Below are 12,847 nucleotides of genomic sequence, written 5' to 3'. Positions count from 1 at the left end.
ATTTTATAGTAAAGGGTGTAGTTAAGTCTTGATTTTGACTAAATCTTAAATCATTTTAACTCCATTTTATGTAATAGAAATCGCAGCTTTTTTGTAAGAATAATATATTTCAGTGGCCATATTAGGGCCATGTATATTAAATTGGGAATGAAAAACACAGAAGTGCGATGGTAATAATATGTGTATAAGCAGAATGATAATAACTTTAGTGTGCGGATTATCATAATTCTTTCGATAAAAACACGTAAAACGAAAATATAAAAATCGAAATGGGAAACTATCTCAGATTTGGCAAAAATCCCACCGCAATATTAAATTTCATTCCAAAACATTTCCGCCTCTAATTATTAAGTACAATAAAATCGCGGCATTTTTCACTTCAAATTTGAAATTGGATTTTTTTCTAGAATTAAGCAGCAAAACGCATCGCATAAATAATATAATAATAGTTCTCTCACCATATATCGATTTAATTTTGTAAAAATGCTATACTACAATATATTATTGCGTTATATCTGATTCTGCCTTGAGATAAAAAACATTTCAAAAATCAAAAGAAATAATTATATTATATTACCATGTGTGAAATCGACGATAATAATAATTTTTGCAAAATTATTAGCAATGAGTCACGTTGGCAGCAGCCTTTGTAACGGCGTGTGGCTCTGTCACGTTGGCGACTATGCTAGTGGTGCCAGCCATTATTCGAGCGGTGAGAACGATCTGCGCTGTACGGTGGCCTCTTTGAGTGCGCTCCGTGGCTGCCGGCGAACTTGAGGAGGCGGCCAGAGGCCAGCGGACACTGGTCTATTGTCACAGCAAGTGGTTAGCGTGCAAGAGTCTCTTTAACGAGTACTGGGACGGCGCGAGTGGGACATTACCAAATATGGACATGGAGCATGCTCAGCCCGTCAGGAACAACCCGACCCGCTTTTAGCCGCTTTTTCTGTGATAACCAGCCGACTCGGGAAGTGTCGCTCAACAATTGTGCCCACAGTCTTCCTGCTAGCCACCCGAGGTGAGCACCGCAACTTCCACTGGCCGTCCCGGAGACCTTTGACCCTCAGGGACAAGCGCCGCCTTCGGCATTCGGTTCCCGCTTTTTCGGCTAGCGCTGGACCTGCCAACCGTTCGTCTTACGTCAAACCTAGCCTTGGGAACCTGTAAAGAAAAGCTTGATTTATTCGAGACGGGAATATAATTCGATTTCTGTAAAATAATTTGAATTAAATTTGAATCCTGAACCTTGACCCACTAACCCGGTCACGATTTTTGCGGACCGTCAACAACCTGTTGCTCGCTTTTGAGTTATTTCCCTTGTTTAAAATTTTCACTTTTTGAACGGTTAAAAATGGAAACAATTTTAATTAAAATTTATATTTGTTGCATTGAATTTTTGCAATAAACACAATACATACAATTCTAATATCAGCAAGGTCAATGAGCAAATTTATTGGCTAAATTTCGTAGCTGTTATTTATGAATGCAATAATTTGTTGTTACCATTCAATTTCAATCGTTCTAAATTAATAACATTATACTTTGTGGTATTTTTTATTCGACACGATTAAACATAATAATATTCTATGGAGGACTCGCACTTCTCGGTAGGATACAACAACAGTAACATTTTTCTTCACATCAGACCGAGAAGTGTAAAGTGAGCGGAAAGCGTGAGTCCACTATTATGCAGGATATTTCCTGTGTTTCTAATTTTGATTTTGCGTCCCGTTTGAGCCTCGTTCTACGTTTGCTATATTTTCAATTATTACGTCTGGCTAATCAGAGAAATAAAAACTGCCTCTGTCTCCATCTAATATATTTTGCTTTTTGTCTTTCTTGCAGGTGATCCGCTTGTGTGAGACTGAAAATCGGTGACAATGTCTTTCCGCGTGGTGCGTTCGAGCAAGTTTCGGCACGTGTATGGCACAGGGCTGAAAAGAGACCAGTGCTTCGACAACATCAGGGTGTCTAAGTCGTCATGGGACTCCACCTTCTGCGCCGTCAACCCCAAGTTTCTCGCCATCATCGTCGAGTCTGCGGGCGGAGGAGCCTTCATCGTGATGCCCCTCAGCAAGGTAGGACAACTATTTTTCCCTCTGCATGCCGTTACTTTGTCTTTCTCCGCTGGTGCTTGGAGCTTGCTCACCTTAATTGCCATCGTTTATTTCCATATTTATTTATCGATTAATATTTTGAAAGAGTTTGTACTTAAAAGTGACACTAAAACACACTCAGATTAGTTTCTTTTTGGTCTTTAAATTTTGTAACACGTTGGAATTCATCAGTTTCCTCACTTAAAAATTAAACTGCTGTGGAGAGGAAGTTATAAACTCGAGTTTTCCTCCATGCAACTTGATGTTTTTTTTAAATTTGCGGCTCTGCTTCGTTCTCTGGTCGAGGACGCGAAGGAAATGTAATCAGCAGGAAATTTATTTTTGTGATAGTGTGGGATTATGGCAGCCGCGATTGTGTCGTTTTTTCTGTCCCAACATCCTCTTCTCTGCCCACTGCCGCAGCAAAACAAACACTTTTAAACCCTTTTGCTTTGTAATAATCGGTGCCGCTCGTATCATTTGACGCCTGATTATTAAATTTTTGACGCTTCATATGAGAAATCGAACAATAGAGAGCGTTGAGTGGAAAAACAGATTGTGCCATAGAATGGGCGTTTTTAGGAATTTAACTAGGCATTCCGTGCAAGATTTGTAATTTTAATTTTATTAATTAGTGCGCAATAAGGCATTTTGCAATTTTATTGTTGTTTTAGATGATTTTAATTTTTTAAGAATTCTAATTCAGTCATTTTATATAAGTATCTGTTCTTAAAACCGCACTAAAATTTTACTCTTTTTCAATTTGAAGCGTACGAATATAGAATTTATTATGCTTCGAGCATTTTAATAAATTTTCCCCGTTTCTCTGACAGTCTGATATTTGCAATGCACTTATTTCTGTGACGACGCTTGCGACAAAATTCGCGTTTCCACCGAGGGAGTCCAGGAACTATAAAGAACCGGTGTCAAGACACCTGTTATTGCCTTGACATCACCTTGTTATTTCTCCTGTGTTCGTATTTTTCAACCTTTCGTTGACTGCGGCAGCCTGCCTAAGAGTAATCATTTGGACACAGAATGCACACTAAAGGCCAGAGGTGTCGTTCAGGTTGCGTGCACTCGGCCCGTTATCTCTCTCCGACTTTCGCCGCTCCTGGACTTTTATTGCCGCTTTTCGTCTCGCAATATGAATTCTCTCACTGAATGTTAATTTGTGGACGAGACTGACAGACGGTAGCGGAGAACCAAAGACTATAGCGGGTTCATTTAACTCTCAAGATGCATTGGACAGGTTCCAGCAACCATAAAAGAGTTTTTGAAGGGTCAGGGTTGCAAAAAACCAGCATTTAAAAAAATTCAGTGCAGTGTTTTTTGCAGGCCATGTTTACACCTCAGTTTTCAATAATTTTCTATTAATTAGCTCATGGCCTCGACTTTAAAATTTTTTTAGATAAATTTTGGGAAAAATTGAGGCAGCAAATATAAGTTTTAAAGAAAAAATCTGCACAGTAGAGGAAATTTTGACCACTTCCGACCGCAAATTTTAGATTTTCATTGGGGAAAAATGGAATAAATTCATTTCTTGCGCAAGAAATTGGTTAAACTTGAGTGGTAAGAAACCAGTGGTGAAAAAAACCGGGTGGTAAGCAAATGCAACCCTGTGAAGGGAGTAAAGGGTAGGAAAAGAGATGCATTTGGGTTGAAGTCGTTCATATATTTTATTTCATGATGAGTTTACTCACGAAATTTAAAATTTTCTGTGAATGAGCAGAAAAGTAACAAATTTAAATTAATATCCGGATCAAATTTTGATAATCAGTCGAAAAATTCGGTCGTTTTTCCCTGGCTTGAAGAAATTTTGGACTGCGATAAGAAAATCCTCGCGTCTGGCTTGAGTTTTTCTCAATGCCAGCGCTTGGCTGCTCGCTTGAAATGAGTCTCGCGTACGATCGACCAAGTAGGGAACAAAGGAAAGTTTTGCATTCAAATGCGTCCAGATTGCAGAAACAAAAATGTCTGCACGTCCGATTTTGCTGATACGATCTTGGTGGTGTGCAATATATAACTTTGTCGGGAGTAAAAGAACGCGAGCCAAAATGGAGAGAGAGAAGGAAGGCACACAAGAAAGCAAGCATAGCGGCTAATGCGCTAATTGGATCCGAAGAGTGCTTTACTCGCGCACCGTGCACGCGATTGTTCTTTTCACCAGCGAAAAAATGAGACCCACCGGCTTGGCCGAGCAGGACGATTCATTTTTTCATTCTCTCGCAAGGACAAGCTCGCCAGACCGATTCAGATGACTGACGTGCATATTATGTTATGAAACAAATTGGCATTGTTTTGTTATTTGCGACCATACCTGCACAGGTGTATTATTAGGCATTCAAGCTTTAGGTCTCAGCGTGTAAAGTTAATTATTTATGTAACGCTTTTTTCCAAAGCATGATATTTAGCCATGGAAGAATGTAGAATGTAAAAGTTACTCTAACTCAATAGTTTTATGCTTGGTGCTCACTGGCTGAACAGCTTTTGGATAGCATTACCAAATATAGTCCACAGCATGAAATAATCTTTAATTAGACTCTTTTAGTAGCTTTTTTCTGACCAAATCAAGCGTCGACGATAGGATACAGCTGTATTATTATTATTAGTACAAGCTGCAGTAATTCCGTCACTGCTTTCATATATGAATTGCGCGTGATTGCAAGGTGTGTTGCTGAGGAGTCGATTGCACGCGTGACTGTGCGGCGTTGGCTTGGCCCAGCAGCATCGGATGGATGACACATGCACAATTTCGCCCGCGGCCAGAGCAGACTCTCGCTTCTCGCCCCACAATTGAGAGTCATCTGCTATTTTCGTCACCTCGCGCTCTCAAACAACTCGCAATTTTGTTTTATCCGTTGAATAAACCGACCCGTGCGTTGGCTGCTCGTATTGAGAGGCGAGAAGTGTCCTCCTTGAAATAAATATACTTTCCTACGTCAGACTAATTAATTAATTTATTCGAAACCGCTCGCCCATCTGACGAGTCAACTCTGACTCACGGAAACAGAGTTTGACGTGACGATGTTCAAGCTAAAATATATATAATTATGCTAAACGCTTAATGTTGAAAATCTACCAAATTCGATAAAAAAAGGTTAGGACTTTTTTAGATGCTAAATTTGAATTTTAACATTTTTTACGAAATCGAGGACCTCGGTGGTTTGGAAAATATATGTAACAAAAGGGAGAAGAGAATAATTTTTATATAACTCACATCGTTACAACAAAAATTCAACTACAGGAGCTACTTGATAATAATATTTTATCTTCACAGCTCTCGATATTTTGATATGAAGGAATAATATCAGTTACTGTGGTAGATTATCTTAACTATCTTGTTTCCTGCTGGCCAATCTAAAAACCAACCAGTGGGTTACGTTCCGTTTCTTTGAAATACAATTTATATTTCAATGCGTGTGCCTATTGCTGGATAAGTAAACAGAGCGAATTTTACTTGCCACTTAGAGAAAGGCAGCAACAAAATGTAACCAACAATAAGTGAGAGATGAGAAGACAATATATATTAGGTAAAAGTCATTAACTTGCAAGGAAAGATGATAATAATTGCAAAATATACAATCATAAGCTTCAAAGATATATTTTGATACTATTTTTCCTTTGAGGATAAGATACCTGTAGTAATTGCTAGCCTAAAAAAATCATGCGCCTGTCCATCCTTTTTGTAGTAATTTTTATTTATCTTTCTACATTTATAATCGTTTTGGTCAATTTCCGTATTAATCAATTTGTATAATATATTTAAAAACTGAAAGAAATTGTATCCAGTGCTACCGTAGAGTGAATACTTTTGCGTCATTTTGAATTTGATTTCCAATTGTAACTACACGAAGCAAAAAATCTATGTTCTAAGAGCAAATTTAACTGCGGCAGAAAGTGAATGACTGACATTGCTGCAAAGAAGCAGATATCGAACAGTTCTGAAAAAGCTCAGCCCGAGTGCTGGAGAAATGGCAAGGCGTGGTCGGTCGGCCTTTTCTGATTACCGCATTTCCAACTGCCTGCAACTCAGTCAGCGGTGTTAAAGCGAACCGCAAGAAAAATACGCGATAAAAAAAGCAAACACCGCACGCCGGGAAATCGGGCGACCGCAACCAGGGTAACCTGCACGCCCGCAAATCGTTTAAGAGCTTGTGCGCGGCGAAATCGTGTCGAGTTGAAACGCGATCGTCCAGCTGGGGTCGCTCGTATGCAAATCGTGCACGTTGAATCGAACTATTAAAGTTGAGGGAAATCTGATGAGCAAGCGCAACTGTGAAAGTGGCGACTTGTTGCATTTTGATTGATGTCGACGGCTCGTGTTCCTCCGAATCCTCTCTATGTCAAAACTTGTTCTTCCAGCGCCACTTGTTTGATATCTGATCTTTGATTTAAGCTCAAGAAAATCTTGCGCTGTAGTTCTTGAGCATGAGCCAGCAAGCAGATCGGTGACCGCACTCTTAACTTAATTGTATTAACACCAATAACTCCAAAGAGAAGGTCATTTTGAAATAAGGAAGTGCCAACCACAAGAATTTTATTGAATTTTAGTGCAGGTAGGGCTATTAACTTTTAAATACCAGAAATTATAAAATTTCTTGAATTCACATCATCCTATTTGATTAGGAGAGATGGACGGTACGAGTTGAAACTTAGAGAGAAAAATTTCTGACACTTTTGTATTGGGAAGAAACGAGAAACAAAATCCACTTTGGAGGATTTTTCCTAACGAACAAACATAGACTGAACTTGGTTGCTGGGCCCAAAAAGAGAACAATATAGACGGGCTAGTTTATTCATTGGTAAATTGCAGGGTAAAGGAAACGATTTCTTAAAAATAAAAATTGACCCAAACGCATGCCGAACTCTAAAACAAGAGCACTGCGCTCTTTTTTTTTCAAGTAATGAACCTGATCAACCATTTCAACGGAAACTAATTTGAGAGATACGTTTGAATTTCCAATATGAGTCAGTGGTTAGAATAGCTGTGTTGAATGCGTGGAGAGCCAAGCGGGCGATCAAGTGAGCAACACGGAGTGAATCGTCTAATTGGATTTGCGGGTCATGGTCATGGGCCGATTGCCACTGCTGCGATGGTGTGTCTCTGTGCGCGCGCGAACTGCCGACTCTTTGACGTTTGACGCGAATTCAAGATTAGAAATACTGAATTACGCGTTTGCTTTGGCACGGTGTCAGCGCAAATCAAGCAGCGAGAAATTTAACGCGGATATCTATCAGGATTAACTGAGGATTAAAATGAAAGAAAAAATAGTAAGATACGCAAAATAATTTGGTTTGTCACTCAGGTTAAAATACTACCGAACATTTTTGGATCCTGAAAAAGTGTTAATCCTAATCGGCGTGTTTTTAAAATTGACATTAATGATAAGAGTTCTCGGAGGTACACTTAACAATTTAATTTTATGAGAGAGCGATTCTAAGTTGCAATTTCCTCAAAATAAACGTGTGTTTCCAATTTGGAAGCCCGTATTCTTTGAAGCGCCCACTGAAGCGCATTTTGCTTGAACTGCGTCGGTTGTTGAGATGTGAATCTATACTAGGAAATTGGATGCCTCATCGGCCAGAGAAAAACAAACAAGCAACGTCTTGAAAACGCGAGGTAAAATGTACAAATCATCCCTGTTGTCCCTATTTCGTTGCAATATACAGATTCAAAGTCAGTGACTGCGATGTGCATTTAAATTTAGTCCAGCGGTTTGAGGCCGATTTCGAAATAGAGGAAAAGTCGTGGTTGGGCTGGATGTGAGTCATCGCGTGAGAAAGCAACTACGAAATTTTGAAATAAAGCTTGGCTCAACGGTGAGAAAATTAAAATTAGACCATTGAATCGCAAAGCATCTTTCAATCAGATTAATAAGTTTTCTTTCCACTTTTCTTGTTTTATTTTGAACCAATATCACTATGTGAGACTGCCGAAAATTAAAGCTCCCTTAGTTCTACGTATTTTTCGTAAAAATTGCAACTAGGTACCGCAAAACCTATGTCTATTGTGATCACGCTAAAATTGAAGAAATTCGAGATTCAACATTACCAGTTGACTGAACGGAACATTTCCTTGTTCTACTAAATTAATGGTCATTAAAGCATCATTTGGCTTAAAGAAACCAAATCAGAATCACATTTAGATGCTTAACTTGGCATTTTATATGAATCAACTAATTCTCAAACTAAACTGAAGATTTAGTTTCTCACAAGTAATGAATCTCCAGAAGCAGAAAATTGTTTTTTGTATTCAAATATGAAAAATCAACCGACTCCACTTAAATTGGACAATCGTTAGTAATTGTGAAGTTAATTATATCGATGGATCTAGAATAAGACCAAGATGAGCTATCGTCGGAAAAATATTTCGTGTTCTAGTCGCGAATTTCCGCTTTGACTGGAGAGAACTGTTGATTGGCTGGGTGGCGAAATGGTCCACCGCGGTGGTGTCTGTGCGGCTGGCCCGCCGCGTGTGTGTGTATGCAGCTATTTTGGTCCTTCCAGCGCTAAAAATAATGAAGCTGGCGGTCGGCGAGCCGAATTGAGTGGCGCGCGTCTTCGCAGCGTCGCCAAATTCAGCAGGCCCGATTGCCTGCCGCCCACCCCGCCGTTTGGCCCGATTTGGACGCAATATTAGTCTGACGCGAGAGAATCAGCGGCGCGTGACTCACCCGAGCACGTGTCCGACGATCCCCACTGATTCCAGCCGTCCGTCGACGCAACCGGCGGGCGGTGATTAGGTGCGAGCTTTCTTGTCCCCCAAGAAATATGAAAGAAAACAAATTATCTTGCCCTAGAAAGTGGCACCAAACGGAAGGTTTTTTTGCAACGCGCGCTATTGAAATAAAAATTTTCAAATCAGATATCGTATTTCTGGCATTTGAAGCTGCTTTGACCGCTGCACCTTTTCCGTCAGTAATGGGTTTACTGTTGAAACCATTTTTAGCTAAGAACAATTCCTGATTTGGTAGGTCTGTAAATAAACCAGTCTGGTTGCCTGCCAATTTGTGTATACATACTCTTTGGATTGTTGGTCAATTGAAACTAAAAATAACACTGTTGTTGAAGCACAAATCTAACACAATTGAAGAGCGATTGAAATAACGTTTCTTAAATCAGGAAAGAAAATCATATCTAGGACTATGATTGCGGTTGTGTGTTTTAACGTATTTAAAATAGGGCTGTACAATTTTTTTGGTTCCATTAACATGATAGTTAATGCATTGTAAGTGCACTAATAAAAAGGTAATGATCAAAACTTTGCACCCATCACTACCATAATCAGTTATCAACATACGCCTCCCTTATTCCTATCGCTGAATCCTCTCCTCTTGCTTGTTTGTGCCTTGGCTTGATGGTTGATGTTTCACAACTTCCCACTGTCCCAACCAAGTAAGCATTTCTAATTATTTCCAGGTACCATCCTGATTTACTGACTAATGCCGTGTCTATAACTGTCAATTTTTACGCTGCAGGTGGGCAGAATCAACCCAGACCATCCGCTGGTCGGTGGCCACAAGGGTCCGGTGCTTGACATAGCCTGGTGCCCACACAACGACAATGTCATTGCCAGTGGCTCTGAGGACTGCGTTGTCAAAGTCTGGCAGATACCTGACAGTGGGATATCAAGGTAAATCCATATTTCTGTGCGAAAAATGAAGCTTTTTTTATTATAATCCACCTTTAATTTCAGGACACTAACAGATCCGATCGTTGACCTGGTTTATCACCAGAGGCGGGTTGGCTTGGTGCTGTGGCATCCTTCAGCGCAGAACGTTCTGCTAACAGCAGGCAGTGACAATCTGGTGCTGCTGTGGAATGTGGGCATAGGCGAGGTTATCGTCAAAATTGACTGCCACCCTGACATCGTTTACTCAGCTTGCTGGAACTGGGACGGCTCTTCTTTGCTCACCACCTGCAAGGACAAGAAAATCAGGATTATCAACCCACGCACGGGAGACATTGAAGAGGTTAGACCGCAGTATAGTTTTTATTTATAAATATACAAGCACACCCTTAAAATAGTTGAAACGGTTCTTTTTCCTCTTTAAGTAATTCTCAACACACCACTTAAGTACTCAACATTTGCAGGAGGCAATCAGTCACGAAGGAAGCAAAGCAACAAGAGCCATCTTTCTGCGCTCAGGCCTTGTCTTCACCACTGGCTTCAGTAAAATGTCTGAGCGGCAGTACTCGCTGCGAGCACCCGATCACCTCTCCGATCCGATTGTGATGGTTGAGCTGGACACAAGCAATGGGGTCATGTTCCCACTCTACGATCCGGATACCAATCTAGTTTATCTCTGTGGCAAGGTAATTTATAAATTTCACTAGTTCTGTATTATTTACCTCATTAATTTCTTCTGTGAATCCTTTGTAAAAAAATTATTATTTTTTTAATGCAGGGTGACAGTGTTATCCGGTACTTTGAAATCACTGCAGAGCCCCCCTTCGTCCATTATATCAGCACTTTCCAGACACCCGACCCTCAGAGAGGAATCGGCATGATGCCCAAGCGGGGCTGCGATGTCAACTCGTGCGAGATCTCAAGGTTTTTTAGGCTGAACAATTCTGGTCTGTGCCAGGTCATCACATTCACTGTTCCTCGAAAGGCAAGTTCACGGCGGCAAACTGTGAAAATCATATCTGATTGGTTTGTTCTGAGTAGTCCGAGCTCTTCCAAGAAGATTTGTACCCTGATACCCCTGGTGAAGAGCCGGCCATTACTGCCGAAGAATGGCTAGGTGGAAAGGATGCCGAACCACTGCTCATTTCTCTGCGCGATGGATATGCACCTAGCCATAAAAAGGAGCTCAAGGTGATTGTAACATAAATCATTCTTTGCGTTCAAATCATTTACCCTCAATGTCACAAATCCCCCATACCTTTTGGTGACTTACCTGTGGTGTATGGTTAAATTTTACTTACAGAAAAGTATTTTGGTGCCAATTGAATGAGATTAACTCATTTATATTCATTTGTGGTTTGTCCTTTTCTTGCTTTCGAATGGTTAACTGTGTAAGTTCACACTCTTAAACTACTCACCGTTTTTGGACCTATTGGTTATTTTATTTAAAAAAAATTATCAATTCAGGTGAAACGCAAAAATGTGCTTGACAAGATGCCCCCAAAGAGAGGAGGAAGCACCTCATCCATGACAAGGTCCAGCGCCGACAGTGATGGAGATTCTGCCGATGCGCCGGTTGTGCAGTCAGGAGTATCGGTAAGCATTTCCTTAAAACCATAATTTTTTCAGTCATATATAATATCAAACATAGAAGTTTAGCCAAAACTTAATTTTATTCAAAAGAAACTTGCAAGAATTCCATGCTTTTTTTTTCAAAAAATTCAGCCTCATTCAAATCCATATTAAAGTTTTGAATGAAATGCTGTAATTTGTCTTAATCCATTGTTTATTCAAATATCTTGTTAGTAAAGTATATTTTATTTGGCAGCAAAAAGTTGTTGATGACCTAATGGAGGAAATTCGCAAACTGAAAGCGATGATTGTGAAACACGAAAACCGAATTCGATCGCTGGAAACAAAAGTGACTGGAGTGACTGCGCCGCCGTTGGGTAGCGGGGCATCCGCCCTGCCAGGTACGCCTGCTCCTGCTAAGCCAGAGGAAAGCAAAGTCAATTCATCACCGGCTCAGTCAAGCGGCGAAGAAATGGCTCCAGACGAAGTCTAACTGTTGCATTCTGTGGTAAAGAATGCTTTAACGAATCTTGTACTATTTTCGAGTCTTGTTAAGCAGAAATTTATATTTTGAATGCGTATTTTTGAACTTGTACATACTATACATTTTAATGGTAAGGATGCAAAATATTTGTGCATTACTATTATGTATCAAACCTGTATTTGCTTGTATTTAATGAATTTTATTTATTGTTGCCATCACTCGCGACTGATATTAGTCAGAGTGGCTCTTTTTCCGCAAGTTAACCAGTTTTTAACGAACAAACTTTGTTTCCTCAATTCATATCACAGGCTGGGCGGAGAATGTACTTTTTTGAAAGAATTTCGCCTCGCCTTTTGCCTTGGTTGTCAATCAAGTGGGACACGTCAAACCCTGTCCATTTTTGTTGCGTCAGCCTGAGTTTTGACTTAATTCTGCTTGATAGGTTCCATACGTGCCAATTATTTGCTTTGTTGCTTGAACATTATGGTCTATTCTTTCAACTTGGCCGACAGGGTTATTAGTAAAATGATTTAATTTCCAATGCCTTTGAAAAATGAGTACTTAAATGTCATTAGTATGTAGCTTTTGTTTCCGTTTCGAATTCGCAATTTAACCTTCTTAATTTAAAAAAACCCTGTCGATCATACCTTAATTTGCATTGATGCAATATGGAGCTGCTTTGATGCATATTAAAATAGTAAATCCATTTCTATCTCTCTATTCGTTGCATTTTGTTGAGAGGTTCGTTCTATCAGAACTTAAATGGTGCTTAAATGTATTTATCAGTGGTTCATATAAAAATTAGATTCCTAGACCCTTGAGAAGTGCTTTGCGTGTCAGTTGGTCGACTGGTGTCGATCGCCTGACATTGGCTGTTATCTGCAGCGATAATCTGGCACTCGCGTAAGCAGTGTCTCGCCTTGAAAACAGGCTGCCTTTGCAAAACGCATCAATTGCTGACGCGCTAAAACTGATATCGTGTTATACCGTTCAAATGAAAACATTGTATATTTATTAATAATATGCCTTTTCAAACAATAAAAAGCAAACTGAGCAATTGAT

At 39.9% G+C, this 12,847-nt stretch overlaps 1 protein-coding gene across 2 annotated transcripts; it reads left to right on the top strand.

Annotated features, from left to right (window-relative positions):
- Positions 1-672: 672 nt before the first annotated feature.
- coro (protein coronin) lies at positions 673-12,846 on the top strand. 2 transcript variants are annotated; one of them, XM_065480846.1, is made up of 9 exons: positions 673-1,018; positions 1,846-2,078; positions 9,578-9,732; positions 9,796-10,072; positions 10,194-10,415; positions 10,508-10,714; positions 10,771-10,920; positions 11,236-11,325; positions 11,558-12,846. In XM_065480846.1, the coding sequence occupies exons 2-9, from the start codon at positions 1,881-1,883 to the stop codon at positions 11,792-11,794; spliced, it is 1,536 nt and encodes a 511-aa protein (XP_065336918.1). In that variant the 5' UTR covers positions 673-1,018; positions 1,846-1,880; the 3' UTR covers positions 11,795-12,846. The 2 variants fall into 2 exon arrangements, with proteins under 2 accessions (XP_065336918.1, XP_065336917.1); XM_065480845.1 differs by having other exon boundaries at positions 675-1,018; positions 11,197-11,325.
- The last annotated feature ends 1 nt before the right edge of the window (position 12,847 follows it).

The sequence above is a fragment of the Cloeon dipterum genome, chromosome 2 (assembly GCF_949628265.1).
Source record: "Cloeon dipterum chromosome 2, ieCloDipt1.1, whole genome shotgun sequence".
NCBI lineage: Eukaryota > Metazoa > Arthropoda > Insecta > Ephemeroptera > Baetidae > Cloeon > Cloeon dipterum.
The sequence above is the reverse complement of the archived record's forward strand: the minus strand, read 5'-3'. Positions and strand labels throughout refer to the sequence as shown.

Excerpts from the sequence above, each read along its gene's own strand:
- coro (XM_065480845.1), top strand. The coding sequence starts at position 1,881 with ATGTCTTTCCGCGTGGTGCGTTCGAGCAAGTTTCGGCACGTGTATGGC. Across the intron at positions 2,079-9,577 it reads TCGTGATGCCCCTCAGCAAG|GTGGGCAGAATCAACCCAGA; the intron begins GTAGGACAACTA and ends TTTACGCTGCAG. Across the intron at positions 10,921-11,196 it reads GCCATAAAAAGGAGCTCAAG|GTGAAACGCAAAAATGTGCT; the intron begins GTGATTGTAACA and ends TTATCAATTCAG.